This window comes from Heptranchias perlo, chromosome 5, assembly GCF_035084215.1.
Source record: "Heptranchias perlo isolate sHepPer1 chromosome 5, sHepPer1.hap1, whole genome shotgun sequence".
NCBI classification, from domain to species: domain Eukaryota; kingdom Metazoa; phylum Chordata; class Chondrichthyes; order Hexanchiformes; family Hexanchidae; genus Heptranchias; species Heptranchias perlo.
Genome location: NC_090329.1, coordinates 120,382,296 through 120,406,510, shown reverse-complemented (window position 1 = coordinate 120,406,510; position 24,215 = coordinate 120,382,296). Strand labels below are relative to the sequence as shown.

Below are 24,215 nucleotides of genomic sequence, written 5' to 3'. Positions count from 1 at the left end.
GAAGCCTCCGAAAGCTTGTGATTTTAAATAAATCTGTTGGACTATAACCTGGTGTTGTAAGACTCCTTACATTTGTCCACCCCAGTCCATCACCGGCATCTCCACATCATCATCATAACAAAGCAACATGCAAAGCAGCTTCCACTGAGGCCTGCAGCTTTATACTGCAAGTCACACACAGCCCTGACTTGGACATATAACGCCGTTCCTTCATCGTCGCCAGGTCAATATCCTGGAATTCTCTACCTGACACCATTGTAGGAGCAACATCACCAGAAGGACTGCACCACCGCCTTCTCAGGGCAACTAGGGGATGGGCAATAAATGCCAGCCTTGCCAGCGACGCCCACATCCCAAGAACAAATAAAATAAAGATCAACGTTTATCTCAATTCGTTTCAAAGGGTTTGACGTTACACTGTGCAATATTACTGACGGACACATTGGGGGCAATTTTAACCTAACTGGCCAGACGGGAAACCCATGGAATTGGGTGGAACGTCAGTTTTGCACCCCTCCCAATGACTTCAAATGGTAGACTAAAATCGGGCGGAGTGTAAACCCAACGTTGCACCCGATCCCGTCAGTTTTCTGACGGGCGGGTTAGGTTAAAATTGCCCCTGATGTTCCTGAATATCCGTTGCCCACTACCACCGCCATAACTGTGTGAGAGCAGGGATCTGCTGGTGGACTGTGGGCCCGATCCACCCGGACTGCGGGCCCGATCCACCCGGACTGCGGGCCCGATCCACCCGGGCTGCGGGCCCGATCCACCCGGGCTGCTGGCCCGATCCAGGCGGATTATCTGAGCTCAGGTTAAGAATTTGAATAGTTCTAGGAAATGTCTATGCCAGTATTGGTGCATCTTGTGGTGGTGGATTGGGGGGGTGTTGGGGAGGGGTGTTGTGGCTGGTTCCTCTTCGAGGTGAAGGCGAGTAACATGGCCTTGGAAAGCCGCGGTCGGTGGAAGCTGGCCGGATGGGCTTAAAAGTATTGTTAACGGTGGAATCGACCCCCTTTAGCAAAGAAGCTGATCTAAACTCTGTAGGAGTCAATCTTCTGGGGTGGTCCAGGCCATTACTGTGGCATAGAAACCATTGTAGACCCCACATCTCCTGCTCCGTAGGACTGGACGCTGGTGGAAATGACCCTGGAATTTCCTGGGATGGAAGTCGGGGGTGGGGGAGAGGCAGCGACTGGGAGGCGTTGACAAACACGGCGGAACAGGTTAATGGAAACAACAACAACAACTTGCGTTTATATGGCACCTTTAATGGAGTAAAATCTCCTAAGGCGCTTATTGTAATTCTATTGGAACCAATTGGTGCAGGGCCAGGGCCTGGTGTTCTGAATCCAAATGGTGTCAGGTGATCTTCTCATTTCCATGGATATGCAGGGATTCCTGCCAGGACCCGACCATGCATGTTAGATCAACCCCAATCTAGAAAAGTCCCATCTCACTGCCGCCGGGAGGACGATCCCAGCCTCTTGTGTTCAGTTTAGCCGCTAAATGTATACAGCGTGAAATGTAGGTTGGAAGCCGGTGCTATCTGATACTATTCGGATTCAGAAAACAAGGTGCAGTCCCCTCCGTTTATATCGGGCCAGGGTGGCGGAGGGTGGGTTTTTGATGTTACTGCGGTTTGCCCGGTAAAAGGAGTAGGACTTCTCAACCATGAGCCTCAGGTCTGATTTGCCTGTTGCGCTTGACATAATTGATATCAGTATTCCCCAATTTATTGGAATGTAAAGAGTGAGTGTCCCTGGAACACTGCCCAGCTGCAATCAGTGCTAATTAGCGAAAGCCTTAACCCGACTCTAATTACCGTGGAAATCGCACCTTAACGAGGTGCCAACTGTTGGGTGAACAGCTGAGTCGGCCCGAAAAGGCATGGATGTTAGGGAACTTGGGGAAATAAATAGTGATGTCTTGAGGAGTGTACATATTACAGAGAGGGAGGTGCTGGAAGTCTTAACGCGCATCAAGGTAGATAAATCTCCGGGACCTGATGAAATGTATCCCAGGACGTTATGGGAGGTTAGGGAGGAAATTGCGGGTCCCCTAGCAGAGATATTTGAATCATCGACAGCTACAGGTGAGGTGCCTGAAGATTGGAGGGTAGCAAATGTTGTGCCTTTGTTTAAGAAGGGCGGCAGGGAAAAGCCTGGGAACTACAGACCGGTGAGCCTGACATCTGTAGTGGGTAAGTTGTTAGAGGGTATTCTGAGGGACAGGATCTACAGGCATTTGGAGAGGCAGGGACTGATTAGGAACAGTCAGCATGGTTTTGTGAGAGGAAAATCATGTCTCACGAATTTGATTGAGTTTTTTGAAGGGGTAACCAAGAAGATAGATGAGGGCTGTGCAGTAGACGTGGTCTACATGGACTTCAGCAAAGCCTTTGACAAGGTACCGCATGGTAGGTTGTTACATAAGGTTAAATCTCACAGCATCCAAGGTGAGGTAGCCAATTGGATACAAAATTGGCTTGACGACAGAAGACAGAGGGTGGTTGTAGAGGGTTGTTTTTCAAACTGGATGCCTGTGACCAGCGGTGTGCCTCAGGGATCGGTGCTGGGTCCGCTGTTATTTGTTATTTATATTAATGATTTGGATGAGAATTTAGGAGGCATGGTTAGTAAGTTTGCAGATGACACCAAGATTGGTGGCATTGTGGACAGTGAAGAAGGTTATCTCGGATTGCAACGGGATCTTGATAAATTGGGCCAGTGGGCCGATGAATGGCAGATGGAGTTTAATTTAGATAAATGTGAGGTGATGCATTTTGGTAGATCGAATCGGGCCAGGACCTACTCCGTTAATGGTAGGGCGTTGGGGAGAGTTATAGAACAAAGAGATCTAGGAGTACAGGTTCATAGCTCCTTGAAAGTGGAGTCACAGGTGGATAGGGTGGTGAAGAAGGCATTCGGCATGCTTGGTTTCATTGGTCAGAACATTGAATGCAGGAGTTGGGGTGTCTTGTTGAAGTTGTATAGGGCATTGGTGAGGCCACACTTGGAGTACTGTGTACAGTTCTGGTCACCCTATTATAGAAAGGATATTATTAAACTAGAAAGAGTGCAGAAAAGATTTACTAGGATGCTACCGGGACTTGATGGTTTGACTTATAGGGAGAGGTTAGACAGACTGGGACTTTTTTCCCTGGAGAGTAGGAGGTTTAGGGGTGATCTTATAGAAGTCTATAAAATAATGAGGGGCATAGATAAGGTAGATAGTCAAAATCTTTTCCCAAAGGTAGGGGAGTCTATAACGAGGGGACATAGATTTAAGGTGAGAGGGGAGAGATACAAAAGGGTCCAGAGGGGCAATTTTTTCACTCAAAGGGTGGTGAGTGTCTGGAACGAGCTGCCAGAGGCAGTAGTAGAGGCGGGTACAATTTTGTCTTTTAAAAAGCATTTGGACAGTTACATGGGTAAGATGGGTATAGAGGGATATGGGCCAAGTGCAGGAAATTGGGACTAGCTTAGTGGTATAAACAGGGCGACATGGACATGTTGGGCCGAAGGGCCTGTTTCCATGTTGTAACTTCTATGATTCTATGATTCTATGAAATAGCCTGGGCACTTTACACCTTATAAGTGATGACTTTGTAATTGGCATGTATGGGAATGGCAACTAGCTAACGTTAATTACCCGGTATAGACAGTTGCCAACATGGTAATTTCCAATAGTGGTGGGACTGTATTTGTACACCAAGTATTGGTTCCCAAGACCTAACATGCAGCTGCTACTTAGAACCCAGCAGTCTCATCTAATTAGGTGAAAGCCATATGTGAGTCATGCGTTAAGTAGCAGCTAAGGAGAAACTGTTTCCAGTGGCGGGAGGGTCGGTAACCAGAGGACACAGATTTAAGCTAATTGGCAAAAGAACCAGAGGGGAGATGAGGAGACATTTTTTTTATGCGGTGAGTTGTTATGATCTGGAACGCACTGCCTGAAAGGGTGGTGGAAGCAGATTCAACAGTAACTTTCAAAAGGGAACTTGAAAAGGAAACATTTGCAGGGTTATGGGGAAAGAGTAGGGGAGTGGGACTAAATGGACAACTCTTTCAAAGAGCTGGCACAGACATGATGGGCCAAATGGGCTCCTTCTGAAAAAGACAGTTAAGCGTTCCGTACTCAAAGCTTTCCAGTAAACATAACGGAGAGGTAAAGGCTCTTGGAAGTTACCATGTTGGCCAAGTGTAGTTTGCATATCTGATTGGAGTCTTCAATCCATTTTCTGCAGGCAGCTCTGTGGATGTGTCATTAAACCTCCGGACAACTCAACGCAGTTGGATCAACTCCAATCCCTGAATCGGATATATCAGGTAGAAGATAAAGAAAAACTTGCATTTCTATAGCACCTTTCACAACCTCAGTACATCCAAAAGCCCTTTACAGCCAATTAAGTATTTTTAAAGTGTAGTCACTGTTATAATGTAGGAAACGCAGCAGCCAACTTGCGCACAGCAAGATCCCACAAACGGCAATGTGATAAATGACCAGATAATCTGCTTTTGGTGACGTAGGTTAAGCGGGACACTGTGGAGAACTCCCCTGCTCTTCTTCGAAATAACGCTGTTGGATCTTTTACGTCCACCTTAGAGGGCAGACGGGGCCTCGATTTAACATCGCATCCAAAAGACAGAACCTCTGACAGTGAAGCGCTGTGTGAGGTTGAAATTGGCATTGTGTAAAACAGGCATAAAGCAAATCAATTTAGCAGTAGGACGGCTGTGTTACCAATCTGCACAGGCGTTAATCCCACTGCTACATTTACGGGGACCCCTTGAATATATAAATGAGGGGCCTAATGCCTGTTAAGGACTCCCATTGAGAAATTAGTCAGGAATCTTCAGTGGCCCTGGTGGCTAGTCAAAGGTAGATCATGAAAGTTCTTTTTTAAAACATTCTTGTGGAGGCCAAGGAACAGGAGTTCTGTGATGTACCCCCTCCAGGGCCAATATACCTTTCCTGAGGTTCGGTGCCCAATACTGATGGGGCCTGACCAAGGCTCTGTACAACTGTAGTATCACTTTCTTCCCTTTGTATTCCAGCACCATCAAGATAAAGGCCAACATTCCATTAGTCCTTTTGATTGCTTTTTGTACCTGTGCATTAGCTTTTAATGATTTGGGTACATGGACACCTAAATCCCTTTCCTCCTCCACAGCTCTTAGTCTCTCACCATTAACAAAATATCCCGATTTCTCAGAAGCAAAGTGGAAGGCCTCACACCTCCCCACGTTGATCTCCATCTGCCGTAGCTTTCGCCCACTCACTTAGCTTGGGGAGGGAGAAAAGCCAGAACTATGTAGCCCTTTCACCATGACATCACATGCAAATGATGTAACAAAACCTTTCAATGTTGTTGTTTGTTAGTGAATCGAACCCAAGAAAAAGTTAGCCAAACAATTGTTCATGATGACACCCCTTTAATTTTTGTTTCACTTGAGATAGTTCTCAATTTATAATCATGTCACCTGGCTCTCTTCTGATCAGCGCAAAGATCATCCTTGAGCTCACTATTCATTGATTTAGAGTCATAGAGTCATAGAGTCATAGAAGTTTACAACATGGAAACAGGCCCTTCGGCCCAACATGTCCATGTTGCCCAGTTTATACCACTAAGCTAGTCCCAATTGCCTGCACTTGGCCCATATCCCTCTATACCCATCTTACCCATGTAACTGTCCAAATGCTTTTTAAAAGACAAAATTGTACCCGCCTCTACTACTGCCACTGGCAGCTCGTTCCAGACACTCACCACCCTTTGAGTGAAAAAATTACCCCTCTGGACCCTTTTGTATCTCTCCCCTCTCACCTTAAATCTATGTCCCCTCGTTATAGACTCCCCTACCTTTGGGAAAAGATTTTGACTATCTACCTTATCTATGCCCCTCATTATTTTATAGACTTCTATAAGATCACCCCTTAACCTCCTACTCTCCAGGGAAAAAGTCCCAGTCTATCCAACCTCTCCCCATAAGTGAAACCATCAAGTCCCGGTAGCATCCTAGTAAATCTTTTCTGCACTCTTTCTAGTTTAATAATATCCTTTCTATAATCGGGTGACCAGAACTGTACACAGTATTCCAAGTGTGGCCTCACCAATGTCCTGTACAACTTCAACAAGACATCCCAACTCCTGCATTCAATGTTCTGACCAATGAAACCAAGCATGCCGAATGCCTTCTTCACCACCCTATCCACCTGTGACTCCACTTTCAAGGAGCTATGAACCTGTACTCCTACATCTCTTTGTTCTATAACTCTCCCCAACGCCCTACCATTAACAGAGTAGGTCCTGGCCCGATTCGATCTACCAAAATGCATCACCTCACATTTATCTAAATTAAACTCCATCTGCCATTCATCGGCTCACTGGCCCAATTTATCAAGATCCCGTTGCAATCCGAGATAACCTTCTTCACTGTCCACAATGCCACCAATCTTGGTGTCATCTGCAAACTTACTAACCATGCCTTCTAAATTCTCATCCAAATCATTAATATAAATAACAAATAACAGCGGACCCAGCACCGATCCCTGAGGCTCACCGCTGGTCACAGGCCTCCAGTTTGAAAAACAACCCTCTACAACCACCCTCTGTCTTCTGTCGTCAAGCCAATTTTGTATCCAATTGGCTACCTCACCTTGGATGCCGTGAGATTTAACCTTATGTAACAACCTACCATGCGGTACCTTGTCAAAGGCTTTGCTAAAGTCCATATAGACCACGTCTACTGCACAGCCCTCATCTATCTTCTTGGTTACCCCTTCAAAAAACTCAATCAAATTCGTGAGACATGATTTTCCTCTCACAAAACCATGCTGACTGTTCCTAATCAGTCCCTGCCTCTCCAAATGCCTGTAGATCCTGTCTCTCAGAATACCCTCTAACAACTTACCCACTACAGATGTCAGGCTCACCGGTCTGTAGTTCCCAGGCTTTTCCCTGCCGCCCTTCTTAAACAAAGGCACAACATTTGCTACCCTCCAATCTTCAGGCACCTCACCTGTAGCTGTTGATGATACAAAAATCTCTGCGAGGGGACCCGCAATTTCCTCCCTAACCTCCCATAACGTCCTGGGATACATTTCATCAGGTCCCGGAGATTTATCTACCTTGATGCGCGTTAAGACTTCCAGCACCTCCCTCTCTGTAATATGTACACTCCTCAAGACATCACTATTTATTTCCCCAAGTTCCCTAACATCCATGCCTTTCTCAACCGTAAATACCGATGTGAAATATTCATTCAGGATCTCACCCATCTCTTGTGGTTCCGCACATAGATGACCTTGTTGATCCTTAAGAGGCCCTACTCTCTCCCTAGTTACTCTTTTGCCCTTTATGTACTTGTAGAAGCTCTTTGGATTCTCCTTTGCCTGATCTGCCAAAGCAATCTCATGTCCCCTTTTTGCCCTCCTGATTTCTCTCTTAACTCTACTCCGGCAATCTCTATACTCTTCAAGGGATCCACTTGATCCCAGCTGTCTATCCATGTCATATGCCTCCTTCTTCTTTTTGACTAGGGCCTCAATCTCCCGAGTCATCCAAGGTTCCCTACTTCTACCAGCCTTGCCCTTCACTTTATAAGGAATGTGCTTACCCTGAACCCTGGTTAACACCCTTTTGAAAGCCTCCCACTTACCAGACGTCCCTTTGCCTGCCAACAGACTCTCCCAATCAACTTCTGAAAGTTCCTGTCTAATACCATCAAAATTGGCCTTTCCCCAATTTAGAATTTTAACTTTTGGGCCAGACCTATCATTCTCCATCGCTATCTTAAAACTAATGGAATTATGATCACTGGTCCCAAAGTGATCCCTCACTAACACTTCTGTCACCTGCCCTTCCTTATTTCCCAAGAGGAGGTCAAGTTTTGCCCCCTCTCTAGTCGGGCCATCCACATACTGAATGAGAAATTCCTCCGGAATACACTCAACAAATTTCTCTCCATCCAAGCCCCTAATGCTATGGCTGTCCCAGTCAATGTTGGGAAAGTTAAAGTCCCCTACTATTACCACCCTATTTTTCTTGCAGCTGTCTGTAATCTCCTTACATATTTGCTCCTCAATTTCCCGTTGACTATTTGGGGGTCTGTAGTACAATCCTATCAAAGTGATCTCTCCCTTCTTATTTTTCAGTTCTACCCATATAGACTCAGTGGGCGAACCCTCGGATATATCCCCTCTCACTACTGCCGTGATGTTCTCCCGAATCAAGAACGCAACTCCCCCTCCTCTCTGACCTCCTGCTCTATCTTTCCGATAGCATCTGTACCCTGGAACATTGAGCTGCCAGTCCTGCCCCTCCCTTAGCCATGTTTCAGTAATAGCTATAACATCCCAGTCCCATGTACCCATCCATGCCCTGAGTTCATCTGCCTTGCCCATCAGACTTCTTGCATTGAAATAAATGCAGTTTAATCTAGCCTTCCCTTGGTCTTTGCCCTGCTTTCTCAGACCATCTGTCCGGTCATGTTTTGTACACTCTCCCTTACTGCCTTTTGTTTCTGTCTCCACTTTACTTCCCACTGACTTCCTGCATTGGTTCCCATCCCCCTGCCACATTAGTTTAAACCCTCCCCAACAGCACGAGCAAACACTCCCCCTAGGACATTGGTTCCAGTCCTGCCCAGATGCAGACTGTCCAATTTGTACTGGTCCCACCTCCCCCAGAACCGGTTCCAATGGCCCAGGAATTTGAATCCCTCCCTCTTGCACCATTTCTCAAGCCACGTATTCATCCTAGCTATCCTGTCATTCCTACTCTGACTAGCCCGTGGCACTGGTAGCAATCCTGAGATTACTACCTTTGAGGTCCTACTTTTTAGTTTAACTCCTAACTCCCTAAATTCAGCTTGTAGGACCTCATCCTGTTTTTTACCTATATCGTTGGTACCTATATGCACCACGACAACTGGCTGTTCACCCTCCCCCTCCAGAATGTCCTGCAGCCGCTCCGAGACATCCCTGACCCTTGCACCAGGGAGGCAACATAACATCCTGGAGTCTCGGTTGCGTCCGCAGAAACGCCTGTCTATTCCCCTTACAATCGAGTCCCCTATCACTATAGCTCTGCCACTCTTTTTCCTGCCCTCCTGTGCAGCAGAGCCAGCCACGGTGCCATGAACCTGGCTGCTGTCACCTACCCATGATGAGCCATCTCCCCCAACAGCATCCAAAACGGTATATCTGTTTGAGAGGGGGATGGCCACAGGGGACCCCTGCACTCCCTGCCTGCACCTCTTACTCTGCCTGGTGGTCACCCATTCACTTCCTGCCTGTACACCCTTTACCTGCGGTGTGACCAACTCGCTAAACGTGCTATCCACGAGTTTCTCTGCATCGCGGATGCTCCACAGTGAGTCCACCCGCAGCTCCAGCTCCGAGATACGATCGGTCAGCAGCTGCAGGTGGACACACTTCCTGCACACATGGTCGGCAGGGACACTGGTAGTGTCCATGACTTCCCACATCTTGCAGGAGGGGCATATCACGGGTGCGAGGTCTGCTGCCATGACTTGCCTTAGCTTAGTTACCCCTTTTTAAATTACGTGGAAATTAGAAAATGTTAACTATACTAGGAACCGAGGTTCACGAAAAAAAAACACGACCTGCTATAAAACCTGCAGACCTTCCCGTTCTTATTACTTGACTTACCGTAAAATGGTAGAAATACTCACCTGAACCTACTCACCAATCAGCTCCGGTCTCACCAATCACCAACCCGCTTCACCTGTGACGTCACTCTTTGATTTTTATCGGAACGCGGTCGTTCCACTCCCGATCTCGCTGTTTCCCACCGCTCCGGTGAACTCCCGCTCTCGCTGTTTCCCACCGCTCCGGTGAACTCCCGCTCTCGCTGTGCGCTGTTTTTATCCTCGCTCCGATCTCACTGTTTCCCACCGCTCCGGTGAACTCCTGCTCTCGCTGTGCGCTGTTTTTATCCTCGCTCCGGTCTCACTGTTTCCCACCGCTCCGGTGATCTCCCGCTCTCGCTGTGCGCTGTTTTTATCCTCGCTCCGCTCTCACTGTTTCCCACCGCTCCGGTGAGCTCCCGCTCTCGCTGTGCGCTGTTTTTATCCTCGCTCCGCTCTCACTGTTTCCCGTCGCTCCGGTGAACTCCCGCTCTCGCTGTGCGCTGTTTTTATCCTCGCTCCGCTCTCACTGTTTCCCGTCGCTCCGGTGAACTCCCGCTCTCGCTGTGCGCTGTTTTTATCCTCGCTCCACTCTCACTGTTTCCCGCCGCTCCGGTGAACTCCCGCTCTCGCTGTGCGCTGTTTTTATCCTCGCTCCACTCTCACTGTTTCCCACCGCTCCGGTGAACTCCCGCACTGCGCTGTTTTTATTCTCGCTCCGCTCTCACTGTTTCCCGTCGCTCCGGTGAACTCCCGCTCTCACTGTGCGCTGTTTTTATCCTCGCTCCGCTCTCACTGTTTCCCGTCGCTCCGGTGAACTCCCGCTCTCGCTGTGCGCTGTTTTTAACCTCGCTCCGCTCTCACTGTTTCCCACCGCTCCGGTGATCTCCCGCTCTCGCTGTGCGCTGTTTTTATCCTCGCTCCGCTCTCACTGTTTCCCGTCGCTCCGGTGAACTCCCGCTCTCGCTGTGCGCTGTTTTTAACCTCGCTCCGCTCTCACTGTTTCCCACCGCTCCGGTGAACTCCCGCTCTCGCTGTGCGCTGTTTTTAACCTCGCTCCGGTTCACTGTTTCCCACCGCTCCGGTGAACTCCCGCTCTCGCTGTGCTGTTTTTATTCTCGCTCCGCTCTCACTGTTTCCCACCGCTCCGGTGAACTCCCGCTCTCGCTGTGCGCAGTTTTTATCCTCGCTCCGCTCTCACTGTTTCCCGCCGCTCCGGTGAACTCCCGCTCTCGCTGTGCGCAGTTTTTATCCTCGCTCCGCTCTCACTGTTTCCCACCGCTCCGGTGAACTCCCGCTCTCGCTGTGCGCTGTTTTTATCCTCGCTCCGCTCTCGCTGTTTCCCGTCGCTCCGGTGAACTCCCGCTCTCGCTGTGCGCTGTTTTTAACCTCGCTCCGCTCTCGCTGTTTCCCGTCGCTCCGGTGAACTCCCGCTCTCGCTGTGCGCTGTTTTTAACCTCGCTCCGCTCTCGCTGTTTCCCGTCGCTCCGGTGATCTCCCGCTCTCGCTGTGCGCTGTTTTTATCCTCGCTCCGCTCTCACTGTTTCCCGCCGCTCCGGTGAACTCCCGCTCTCGCTGTGCGCAGTTTTTATCCTCGCTCCGCTCTCACTGTTTCCCACCGCTCCGGTGAACTCCCGCTCTCGCTGTGCGCTGTTTTTATCCTCGCTCCGCTCTCGCTGTTTCCCGTCGCTCCGGTGAACTCCCGCTCTCGCTGTGCGCTGTTTTTAACCTCGCTCCGCTCTCGCTGTTTCCCGTCGCTCCGGTGAACTCCCGCTCTCGCTGTGCGCTGTTTTTAACCTCGCTCCGCTCTCACTGTTTCCCACCGCTCCGGTGAACTCCCGCTCTCGCTGTGCGCTGATTTTATCCTCGCTCCGCTCCCGCTGTTTCCCACCGCTCCGGTGATCTCCCGCTCTCGCTGTGCGCTGTTTTTAACCTCGCTCCGCTCCCGCTGTTTCCCACCGCTCCGGTGATCTCCCGCTCTCGCTGTGCGCTGTTTTTATCCTCGCTCCGCTCCCGCTGTTTCCCACCGCTCCGGCGATCTCACGCTCTCGCTGTGCGCTGTTTGTAACCTCGCTCCGCTCCCGCTGTTTCCCACCGCTCCGGTGAACTCCCGCTCTCGCTGTGCGCTGTTTTTAACCTCGCTCCGCTCCCGCTGTTTCCCGTCGCTCCGGTGAACTCCCGCTCTCGCTGTGCGCTGTTTTTATCCTCGCTCCGCTCCCGCTGTTTCCCGCCGCTCCGGTGAACTCCCGCTCTCGCTGTGCGCTGTTTTTAACCTCGCTCCGCTCCCGCTGTTTCCCACCGCTCCGGTGATCTCCCGCTCTCGCTGTGCGCTGTTTTTATCCTCGCTCCACTCTCACTGTTTCCCACCGCTCCGGTGAACTCCCGCTCTCGCTGTGCGCTGTTTTTATTCTCGCTCCGCTCTCACTGTTTCCCGCCGCTCCGGTGATCTCCCGCTCTCGCTGTGCGCTGTTTTTATCCTCGCTCCGCTCTCACCGTTTCCCGCCGCTCCGGTGATCTCCCGCTCTCGCTGTCGGCTGTTTTTATCCTCGCTCCGCTCTCACTGTTTCCCACCGCTCCGGTGAACTCCCGCTCTCGCTGTGCGCTGTTTTTATTCTCGCTCCGCTCTCACTGTTTCCCGTCGCTCCGGTGATCTCCCGCTCTCGTTCTGCGCTGTTTTTATTCTCGCTCCGCTCTCACTGTTTCCCACCGCTCCGGTGATCTCCCGCTCTCGCTGTGCGCTGTTTTTATTCTCGCTCCGCTCTCACTGTTTCCCACCGCTCCGGTGAACTCCCGCTCTCGCTGTGCGCTGTGTTTATCCTCGCTCCGCTCCCGCTGTTTCCCGTCGCTCCGGTGAACTCCCGCTCTCGCTGTGCGCTGTTTTTATCCTCGCTCCACTCTCACTGTTTCCCGTCGCTCCGGTGATCTCCCGCTCTCGCTGTGCGCTGTTTTTATCCTCGCTCCGCTCTCACTGTTTCCCACCGCTCCGGTGAACTCCCGCTCTCGCTGTGCGCTGTTTTTATCCTCGCTCCACTCTCACTGTTTCCCGTCGCTCCGGTGATCTCCCGCTCTCGCTGTGCGCTGTTTTTATCCTCGCTCCGCTCTCACTGTTTCCCACCGCTCCGGTGATCTCCCGCTCTCGCTGTGCGCTGTTTTTATCCTCGCTCCGCTCTCACTGTTTCCCACCGCTCCGGTGAACTCCCGCTCTCGCTGTGCGCTGTTTTTATCCTCGCTCCGCTCCCGCTGTTTCCCACCGCTCCGGTGAACTCCCGCTCTCGCTGTGCGCTGTTTTTATCCTCGCTCCGCTCTCACTGTTTCCCACCGCTCCGGTGAACTCCCGCTCTCGCTGTGCGCTGTTTTTATCCTCGCTCCGCTCTCACTGTTTCCCACCGCTCCGGTGCACTCCCGCTCTCGCTGTGCGCTGTTTTTATCCTCGCTCCGCTCTCACTGTTTCCCACCGCTCCGGTGATCTCCCGCTCTCGCTGTGCGCTGTTTTTAACCTCGCTCCGCTCTCGCTGTTTCCCGTCGCTCCGGTGAACTCCCGCTCTCGCTGTGCGCTGTTTTTAACCTCGCTCCGCTCTCGCTGTTTCCCGTCGCTCCGGTGAACTCCCGCTCTCGCTGTGCGCTGTTTTTATCCTCGCTCCGCTCCCGCTGTTTCCCACCGCTCCGGTGATCTCCCGCTCTCGCTGTGCGCTGTTTCTATCCTCGCTCCGCTCCCGCTGTTTCCCACCGCTCCGGTGATCTCCCGCTCTCGCTGTGCGCTGTTTCTATCCTCGCTCCGCTCCCGCTGTTTCCCGTCGCTCCGGTGAACTCCCGCTCTCGCTGTGCGCTGTTTCTATCCTCGTTCCGCTCTCACTGTTTCCCGCCGTTCCGGTGATCTCCCGCTCTCGCTCTGCGCTGTTTTTATCCTCGCTCCGCTCCCACTGTTTCCCGCCGCTCCGGTGAACTCCCGCTCTCGCTGTGCGCTGTTTTTATCCTCGCTCCGCTCTCACTGTTTCCCGCCGCTCCGGTGATCTCCCGCTCTCGCTGTGCGCTGTTTTTATCCTCGCTCCGCTCTCACTGCTTCCCACCGCTCCGGTGATCTCCCGCTCTCGCTGTGCGCTGTTTTTATCCTCGCTCCGCTGCCGCTGTTTCCCACCGCTCCGGTGATCTCCCGCTCTCGCTGTGCGCTGTTTTTATCCTCGCTCCGATCTCGCTGTTTCCCACCGCTCCGGTGATCTCCCGCTATCGCTGTGCGCTGTTTTTATGCTCGCTCCGCTGCCGCTGTTTCCCACCGCTCCGGTGATCTCCCGCTCTCGCTGTGCGCTGTTTTTATCCTCGCTCCGCTCCCGCTGTTTCCCACCGCTCCGGTGAACTCCCGCTCCCGCTCTGCGCTGTTTTTATCCTCGCTCCGATCTCGCTGTTTCCCACCGCTCCGGTGATCTCCCGCTCTCGCTGTGCGCTGTTTTTATCCTCGCTCCGCTCTCACTGTTTCCCACCGCTCCGGTGAACTCCCGCTCTCGCTGTGCGCTGTTTTTATCCTCGCTCCGCTCTCACTGTTTCCCACCGCTCCGGTGAACTCCCGCTCTCGCTGTGCGCTGTTTTTATTCTCGCTCCGCTCTCACTGTTTCCCACCGCTCCGGTGAACTCCCGCTCTCGCTGTGCGCTGTTTTTATCCTCGCTCCGCTCTCACTGTTTCCCGTCGCTCCGGTGAACTCCCGCTCTCGCTGTGCGCTGTTTTTATCCTCGCTCCGCTCTCACTGTTTCCCACCGCTCCGGTGATCTCCCGCTCTCGCTGTGCGCTGTTTTTATCCTCGCTCCGGTTCACTGTTTCCCACCGCTCCGGTGATCTCCCGCTCTCGCTCTGCGCTGTTTTTAACCTCGCTCCGCTCTCACTGTTTCCCGTCGCTCCGGTGAACTCCCGCTCTCGCTGTGCGCTGTTTTTATCCTCGCTCCGCTCTCACTGTTTCCCACCGCTCCGGTGAACTCCCGCTCTCGCTGTGCGCTGTTTTTATCCTCGCTCCGCTCTCACTGTTTCCCACCGCTCCGGTGAACTCCCGCTCTCGCTGTGCGCTGTTTTTATCCTCGCTCCGCTCTCACTGTTTCCCTCCGCTCCGGTGATCTCCCGCTCTCGCTGTGCGCTGTTTTTATCCTCGCTCCGCTCTCACTGTTTCCCGCCGCTCCGGTGAACTCCCGCTCTCGCTGTGCGCTGTTTTTATCCTCGCTCTGCTCTCGCTGTTTCCCACCGCTCCGGTGAACTCCCGCTCTCGCTGTGCGCTGTTTTTATCCTCGCTTCCCTCTCCCTGTTTCCCACCGCTCCGGTGAACTCCCGCTCTCGCTGTGCGCTGTTTTTATCCTCGCTCCACTCTCACTGTTTCCCGTCGCTCCGGTGATCTCCCGCTCTCGCTCTGCGCTGTTTTTATCCTCGCTCCGCTCTCACTGTTTCCCACCGCTCCGGTGAACTCCCGCTCTCGCTGTGCGCTGTTTTTATTCTCGCTCCGCTCTCGCTGTTTCCCGCCGCTCCGGTGAACTCCCGCTCTCGCTCTGCGCTGTTTTTATCCTCGCTCCGCTCTCACTGTTTCCCACCGCTCCGGTGAACTCCCGCTCTCACTGTGCGCTGTTTTTATCCTCGCTCCACTCTCACTGTTTCCCACCGCTCCGGTGAACTCCCGCACTGCGCTGTTTTTATCCTCGCTCCACTCTCACTGTTTCCCGCCGCTCCAGTGAACTCCCGCTCTCGCTGTGCGCTGTTTCTATCCTCGCTCCGCTCTCGCTGTTTCCCACCGCTCCGGTGAACTCCCGCTCTCGCTGTGCGCTGTTTTTATCCTCGCTCCGCTCTCACTGTTTCCCACCGCTCCGGTGAACTCCCGCTCTCGCTGTGCGCTGTTTTTATCCTCGCTCCGCTCTCACTGTTTCCCACCGCTCCGGTGAACTCCCGCTCTCGCTGTCCGCTGTTTTTATCCTCGCTCCGCTCTCACTGTTTCCCACCGCTCCGGTGATCTCCCGCTCTCGCTGTGCGCTGTTTTTATTCTCGCTCCGCTCTCACTGTTTCCCTCCGCTCCGGTGAACTCCCGCTCTCGCTGTGCGCTGTTTTTATCCTCGCTCCGCTCTCACTGTTTCCCACCGCTCCGGTGAACTCCCGCTCTCGCTGTGCGCTGTTTTTATCCTCGCTCCGCTCTCACTGTTTCCCACCGCTCCGGTGAACTCCTGCTCTCGCTGTGCGCTGTTTTTATCCTCGCTCCGCTCTCACTGTTTCCCACCGCTCCGGTGAACTCCCGCTCTCGCTGTGCGCTGTTTTTATCCTCGCTCCGCTCTCACTGTTTCCCACCGCTCCGGTGAACTCCCGCTCTCGCTGTGCGCTGTTTTTATCCTCGCTCCGCTCTCACTGTTTCCCACCGCTCCGGTGAACTCCCGCTCTCGCTGTGCGCTGTTTTTATCCTCGCTCCGCTCTCACTGTTTCCCACCGCTCCGGTGAACTCCCGCTCTCGCTGTGCGCTGTTTTTAACCTCGCTCCGCTCTCACTGTTTCCCACCGCTCCGGTGAACTCCCGCTCTCGCTGTGCGCTGTTTTTATTCTCGCTCTGCTCTCGCTGTTTCCCTCCGCTCCGGTGATCTCCCGCTCTCGCTGTGCGCTGTTTTTATCCTCGCTCCGCTCTCGCTGTTTCCCTCCGCTCCGGTGAACTCCCGCTCTCGCTGTGCGCTGTTTTTAACCTCGCTCCGCTCTCGCTGTTTCCCTCCGCTCCGGTGATCTCCCGCTCTCGCTGTGCGCTGTTTTTATCCTCGCTCTGCTCTCACTGTTTCCCGCCGCTCCGGTGAACTCCCGCTCTCGCTGTGCGCTGTTTTTAACCTCGCTCCGCTCTCACTGTTTCCCGCCGCTCCGGTGAACTCCCGCTCTCGCTGTGCGCTGTTTTTATTCTCGCTCCGCTCTCACTGTTTCCCGCCGCTCCGGTGAACTCCCGCTCTCGCTGTGCGCTGTTTTTATCCTCGCTCCGCTCTCACTGTTTCCCGTCGCTCCGGTGATCTCACGCTCTCGCTGTGCGCTGTTTTTATTCTCGCTCCGCTCTCACTGTTTCCCACCGCTCCGGTGATCTCCCGCTCTCGCTCTGCGCTGTTTTTATCCTCGCTCCGCTCTCACTGTTTCCCACCGCTCCGGTGAACTCCCGCTCTCGCTGTGCGCTGTTTTTATCCTCGCTCCGCTCTCACTGTTTCCCACCGCTCCGGTGAACTCCCGCTCTCGCTGTGCGCTGTTTTTAACCTCGCTCCGCTCTCACTGTTTCCCACCGCTCCGGTGATCTCCCGCTCTCGCTGTGCGCTGTTTTTATTCTCGCTCCGCTCTCGCTGTTTCCCTCCGCTCCGGTGAACTCCCGCTCTCGCTGTGCGCTGTTTTTAACCTCGCTCCGCTCTCACTGTTTCCCGCCGCTCCGGTGAACTCCCGCTCTCGCTGTGCGCTGTTTTTATTCTCGCTCCGCTCTCCCTGTTTCCCACCGCTCCGGTGATCTCCCGCTCTCGCTGTGCGCTGTTTTTATTCTCTCTCCGCTCTCACTGTTTCCCTCCGCTCCGGTGAACTCCCGCTCTCGCTGTGCGCTGTTTTTATCCTCGCTCCGCTCTCACTGTTTCCCGCCGCTCCGGTGAACTCCCGCTCTCGCTGTGCGCTGTTTTTAACCTCGCTCCGCTCTCACTGTTTCCCGCCGCTCCGGTGAACTCCCGCTCTCGCTGTGCGCTGTTTTTATCCTCGCTCCGCTCTCACTGTTTCCCGCCGCTCCGGTGAACTCCCGCTCTCGCTGTGCGCTGTTTTTATTCTCGCTCCGCTCTCACTGTTTCCCGCCGCTCCGGTGAACTCCCGCTCTCGCTGTGCGCTGTTTTTATCCTCGCTCCGCTCTCACTGTTTCCTGCCGCTCCGGTGATCTCCCGCTCTCGCTGTGCGCTGTTTTTATCCTCGCTCCGCTCTCACTGTTTCCCGTCGCTCCGGTGAACTCCCGCTCTCGCTGTGCGCTGTTTTTAACCTCGCTCCGCTCTCACTGTTTCCCACCGCTCCGGTGAACTCCCGCTCTCGCTGTGCGCTGTTTTTATCCTCGCTCCGCTCTCACTGTTTCCCGTCGCTCCGGTGAATTCCCGCTCTCGCTGTGCGCTGTTTTTATCCTCGCTCCGCTCTCACTGTTTCCCGTCGCTCCGGTGAACTCCCGCTCTCGCTGTGCGCTGTTTTTATCCTCGCTCCGCTCTCACTGTTTCCCACCGCTCCGGTGAACTCCCGCTCTCGCTGTGCGCTGTTTTTATCCTCGCTCCGCTCTCACTGTTTCCCACCGCTCCGGTGAACTCCCGCTCTCGCTGTGCGCTGTTTTTATCCTCGCTCCGCTCTCACTGTTTCCCACCGCTCCGGTGATCTCCCGCTCTCGCTGTGCGCTGTTTTTATCCTCGCTCCGCTCTCACTGTTTCCTGTCGCTCCAGGCGGGTGTTACTGACTGAAGCTCGCTGTATAATGGTGGAGAGAGATTTAAAAACTAGAATTATCTCTCTCCCCTCAGCTGCCCTTTTTCCATTGAGAACAGATTTTGCTCCTTTCGCTGACCGTCATAACCAGGCTTTGGTTCCCACCCTGCACAGAGTAAGCCCAGCCTCACCTGGCCCGTTAAGACGATGTGATTCTTTCAGAAATTGTTGCACTCATTCGAATGAACTCTTTTTTTCTTTTTTAGGAAAGAACACACTCGTTGGTTGGGTCTGGAAGGTATGATACCAGGGAAGACTTTACTGTGGTCATTCAGCCGTTTCTAGAAGACATTGAAATACCAAGGGACAAGGTAACTGCAGGAAACTGTGGAGGTAGCAGACTGAGTTTGATTCGGGTCGCTGGATGGTGAGGTTGGGACATACAAACACATGAGCACATACCTAATCCAGATATAGGATAAGGTGCTGGAAGATATGCAAAAATGCTGTGGGTCACGCACATCGTGATGTTTCCGCCTTTTCCTCAGTTCGATGGATGCCACAAACAGTTATCAACGGGACAGGGGAATTATTCTGTGGAAGTAAACAAGCTGGACTACTGTTAGACTATGGTGAGGCCTGACTCTTAGGGGGGATTTTAACTCTCGGATGGTCAGTCAGTGGAGCAGCGGGAGGCCCCGGTCCATGTTAACGGCCGAGCTTCATTTAAATGGAGCCGGCGAGCTGCCCATGGGACATCCAGAGGCAGCACGCCGGGTTTGGGCTGGTGCAATATCGGGAGGCCCGGAGAACGCCCGACCGGCAGCTAGTTGTTGGGGGTGGGGGTTTGGGCTGGTGCAATATCGGGGGGCCCGGAGACCGCCCGACCGGCAGCTAGTTGTTGGGGGTGGGGGTTTGGGCTGGTGCAGTATCGGGGGGCCCGGAGACCGCCCGACCGGCAGCTAGTTGTCGGGGGTGGGGGTTTGGGCTGGTGCAATATCGGGGGGCCCGGAGACCGCCCGACCGGCAGCTAGTTGTCGGGGGTGGGGGTTTGGGTTGGTTTTGGGACCGTGGAAAGGGGGGAGTGGGTTTTGAGCCCAGGGAGGCAGTGGCCCAAACTATTTTTGTGGGGTCCAGAGGAACACTTCTGCTCCCCCTGGTGGGAACAAGAATTAGCATTTCGGTGTAACTTGAAGGGGAACAAAACTTCTCATAGCTTTTGGAAAGGTTGAAAAAGCATCTCAACCCATTGGCAGCCGTTGCCAAGGCCGAGGTCGGAGAGGACAAATAGGCACATAATGAAGGGAAAGGAAAGCCAATGTTCAGAACCTGACCCATTGTTTGATGACTGCTGAAGAGGAGATGATGCTATATGAAGAGGTTATGACCCTACGCCTCACTTCACAATTCTTTCCCCGTGGGTCAGCATTGCAGCATGTTAGAATGAGGTTCAGAAATGCTATAGGACACAGGAGATCAGCACTATTACCTAGCATGTTATTACCAGGTGGGTACAACGATGCCTGAAAATTATGGCTGGTATGCCACCAGAAGTTGGTGGGTGTGGCCAAACAGGTTATACTGATTGTTGATCAAACTGGCAAGTCTTCTTTAATGCAACACAACTTAGAACATAATGTACTGTGATCGGGGTGTTTCCAAAGAACCACCCAGCATTATTCTTAGCAATTCACTTATTGTACCTGTGCCATTGGGTTTGCTGCCACAACTTCCTTTGGGAATGGGGGCACTGATCATCTGCCCAAGTGAGGTATGTGCACCTCCATCTGTAGATACGGGTATGTGCAAATGACAGATAAGATGCAGGCTTTCAATAATATTGCACTTAATTCTTTTTCACTAGGACGGCCTGCCAGATAAATCCTATTTTGCACCAGACTGCTTTCACTTCGGTTTGAAGAGTCATTCACAGGCCGCACGGAGTCTATGGAACAACTTGGTAAGTATTTGATCATTCATTTTGGTTTTTGTTTTTTTCTGGGGTGGGTGTGTTTGTTTGTTTGGTTGGTTATTGGACGATTCCCTTCCTGAGGAATGGAGCATTGCACCACATGAAACCAGGGGAGTCACTTCCAGGCTCGGTAACTCACAGGATGGTCACAGTGTGGGGATTCTGACCATTGCTAAGTTCTGGGTGCTGAAAAGCAACCCACGTTTCATCCTTCTTGGGTGGGCGGAGAAAAGGGTAAGTGGGTCTCTTTGGGGTCAAATTGGTTCTAAGATAGAATTACGTAGAAATTACGACATGTAACAGGCCGTTTGGCCCAACCAGTCCGAGTTTATCCTCCACAAGCAATCGCCCTAATCCCATGTGCCCACTCTGTTGCCATATTCCTTTCTTCCCCTTTTCTTCAACCACCTATCTAAGCCATTCTTAAATATTGACATGGTCCCTACTTCAACCATTAACTCTGGTTGTACTTTCCACGGCCTCACAAACCTCTGTAAAAAAGTTTCTCCGGCTCTCTGTCCTAAATCTCTTACATTTAATCTTACATCTATGGCCTCTTGTTCTCAACCCCCTCGACCACTGGAAATAGTCTGCTTCTAACTACTCTGTCCCATCCCTTCATAATTTTAAACACCTCTGTCAAATCGCCTCATCAGTTCCTCTGTTCTGATGAATTCAGCCCCAATTTTTCAAGTTTTTCTTCCTATTTATATTTCCTTATACGAGGCAGCGTCCTGGTGAATCTGCATCGTACCCTCTATTGCCTCTACATCCATCCTATAGTGTGATGCTCAAAACTGCACCCAGTACTCCAGTGGTGGTCTTACTAAGATTTTATATGGGTTCACCATTACATCTTGAATTTTATATTCTATATCTCTTGCCATTTTGAACCCAATATTCTGTTAGTTTTTATGGCCTAATCCACTTGTGGTGCTGCTTTTAATGTCTTGTGAAATGATCCCCCAAATTCCTCTGCTCTTCCACCTAACCCAGCTTTCCCCATTCAAAGTAGAAATATTACTCTATTTCTTTTACCAAAATGTACCACCTTACACATACATTGAGTTCCATCTGCCACTTTTTCGCCCATGCTACCAACTCATCAATATCCCATTGCAGCTTCCTTTGGCCTTCAGAATTATTTACTATGCCTCCTATTTTAGTATCTTCTGCAGGTTTGGTCACCACTCCCTCTAGCCCTAGATCCAAATCATTGATGTACACAGTGAATAGAAGCAGACACCTCAAACCATTCTGAGAAACTGCCCTTAACTCCTTGTTCTCTGTTTTCCCACTTCTAAGCAGTTTTTAATCCAATTTTCTAACCTCCCCCAAAATTCCATACACCCTTATTCTTCTCCAATAGCCTTCTGTGTGAGACCATGTCGAACATGGTACCAAATTGTGGTTTGTTTTTGTATCTTCACACTCCCTTGGAGAATAGTGTAAAGTAGTGGAAGGATTTGCAGGCTGATTAATAGTCTGAGGCCACGACATGAATGCTTCTTCCATGGCCATAACTGATAGGTTGGTTAGTCCTATACAGTGGGAGTTTTTAATGGGCTCCTACAATCCATATGACGAGGGGATGCATCCACACCCACTAGGCACGAGAATCCTGCTGGGCTATCAACCCAGAATTCACAACCGCAGCTCTGATCTCCACTCGCCAAGACTGTCTGGAGCAGGGTTTGAACCCTGTACCTTCTGACTCAGAGGCGAGATTGCTACCACTAAGCCAATGGCTTGCTCCGTATTGCCTGTGGCAAACTCAGTAATCTGATCGCTCATCTAGACAGGGCTGCAGCTGGGCACTGTTGGTGACTGGCCAGCCAGTTTGGCTTATTGATGGGACTCTGGGGGGGGGTAAACCTGTCACTGGGTTCTGGGATTGTTCCCTCTCGGCTCCAGATAACTTTGGAAGCCAGTGCTGTACTCAATAGGTTGGCCCAAGCTGAGCAAGTCGAAAGACGCTTACCAGCACTCTCTATCGATAAGATGTCCAGTTTTAGCCGATTAAACTCCAGCAATACCACCACTACACACTAGGGAACTCCTAAACATTGGCTTTTGCCAAACTGTGTCCAGTGCCTAAATTTTAACCCCACAATCGTGTGGGTTGGGGGTGGGAGAGCAATAAATACTTTAAAAATCTAAAACCCCGACTCCAACCCGCCCACTTCTGATTTTAACGGAGGCAGGACGAGGGGGGGCAACCAGCCCGCTCTCAGGAGGCGGGTCGGTCAGTGAAAGCATTCAAGAAGGCTGCGGGCCTCCGTTTTTACAGCTTTTTTATTTTTAACTCCTGGGGGCCGGGATTCCCGAGCCTTCAGATCATAAGAGGAGTGAGATGGCCCGAAACAGCACGTAAGTAGTTTATCGCACTGATTATGGGCCAGGAGGAGCAGGAATCTTTTCCACAGGCCCAACAAACCTACCTGCAACACCCCCCCCCTCCCCCCCACTCCGCCCTCTTCCCGGTTCCATATTAAAAATTAGGCCCAGGGCGTTTGAGCTGAGGAAAATGGTGTGTGTTCCAATGGGGGTAAAATGTGCATTCCAAATGAGACAAAAATAAACTCTCTTCAATAGATTTTTGTTAGGTACGGATATTAAGGGATATGTAACCAAGGCAGGTAAATGGAATTAAGATACAGGTCAACCATGATCTAATTGAATGGCAGAACAGGTTTGAGGGACTGAATGGCCTCCTCCTGTTCCTTGTTGCTATGTTGTATAGGTTTCACAGTAATTTGGTTTGAAGATCCTTAATGATGGGTTTCTGCATGTACCAAACACCTCGCTAAACAAACAAAAATCTAGATACAAAAATGTTGGTTTCTATAGTTTTGTTTGATTGGCCTAGATTCACCTATCACTGTCAGACATTGACTCAAATACTCCAAGATTGAGCCTGTGATCTTTCTATGCTATAGGGCCGCGTGTTGGTTTCAATTGGCGCTGCTACCATAATGATCTCAGATACCCATTTGAATATTTGCCATTTATTCAATCATGCATAGATACAAATCCAAGTTTTTGTTAAAGGAGCCTGAAGGACTGAAAAAGAGGGAAAGTCGGACCAAAGAGTTTAGGGCAAAGAATATTTTGAAGACTTTTAGTGATCACTTATGGTGTTTGGTTTTGGGCGATGCATTTGTTTCTTTACCTTTTTCAGAGACTATATTTTTAGTTCTTAGGATGTGGGCAGCGTTGGCAAGGCTCCATTTGTTGCCCATCACATTTATTGCCTATCACTAAGCTTTCATCTTGAGCAGCTGTTTGCACAACTGAGTGAATTTCTAGGCTGTTTCAAGGAACATTAGAAGTCAATAATATGAATTTATCCCATACATGGGAACATAGGAACTGGAGTAGGCCATTCAGCCCTTCGAGCCTGTTCCTCCATTCAATTCGATCATGGCTGATTTGTGTTTCAACTCCATCTGCCCGCCTTGGTTCCGTAACCCTTAATACTCTTGCCTAACAAAAACCTATCAACCTCGGTTTTGAAATTTTCAATTGACCTAGACTCAACAGCCTTTAGGGGGAGAGAATTCCAGATTTCCACTACCCTTTGTGTGAAGGTGTCCTAAAATAGGAGGCGTAGTAAATAATTCTGAAGGCCAAAGGACACTGATTTCTGACATCACAACTGAACGGCCTAGTTCTAATTTGAAGATTATGCCCCCTTGTTCTGGAATCCCCCACCAGAAGAAATAGTTTCTCTCTAACTACCCTATCAATTCCATTAATCATCTTAAACACCTCAATTAGATCACTCTTAATCTTCTACACTGAAGGGAATACAAGCCTAGTCTATGCAACCTGTCCTCATAATTTAGCCCCAGTGTCGTTTTGGTGAATTTGCGCTGCACCCCCTCCAAGGCCAATATATCCTTCTTGAGGTGTAGTGCCCAGAACTGAACGCAGTACTCTAAATGGGGTCTAACCAGAGCTTTGTCTAACTGTAACCTAACATCCACCCCTTTATATTCCAGTCCCCTTGAGATAAAAGCTAACATTCCATAAGTTTTTAAAAATTATTTCATTATTTTTATAATACAAGAGGCATTCTGCTGAAAACCAGGATAGAAAAAAAGACACAGGAAACTATTACAAGATGAAGCAGCAAAGAGATAAACTTAACACAGTGAACAATTTATTCAGACTTGCATTTGACCT

At 51.2% G+C, this 24,215-nt stretch overlaps 1 protein-coding gene across 1 annotated transcript in view; it reads left to right on the top strand.

Moving 5' to 3' along the window:
• The window catches only part of plb1 (phospholipase B1), a 142,513-nt gene that overhangs the window by 43,355 nt on the left and 74,943 nt on the right, over nt 1–24,215 (top strand). The window contains exons 25-27 of the mRNA XM_067985133.1: nt 4,250–4,331; nt 18,322–18,426; nt 19,920–20,015. Coding sequence (XP_067841234.1) covers nt 4,250–4,331; nt 18,322–18,426; nt 19,920–20,015 — 283 coding nt within the window. The remainder of the gene's footprint in view (nt 1–4,249; nt 4,332–18,321; nt 18,427–19,919; nt 20,016–24,215) is intronic.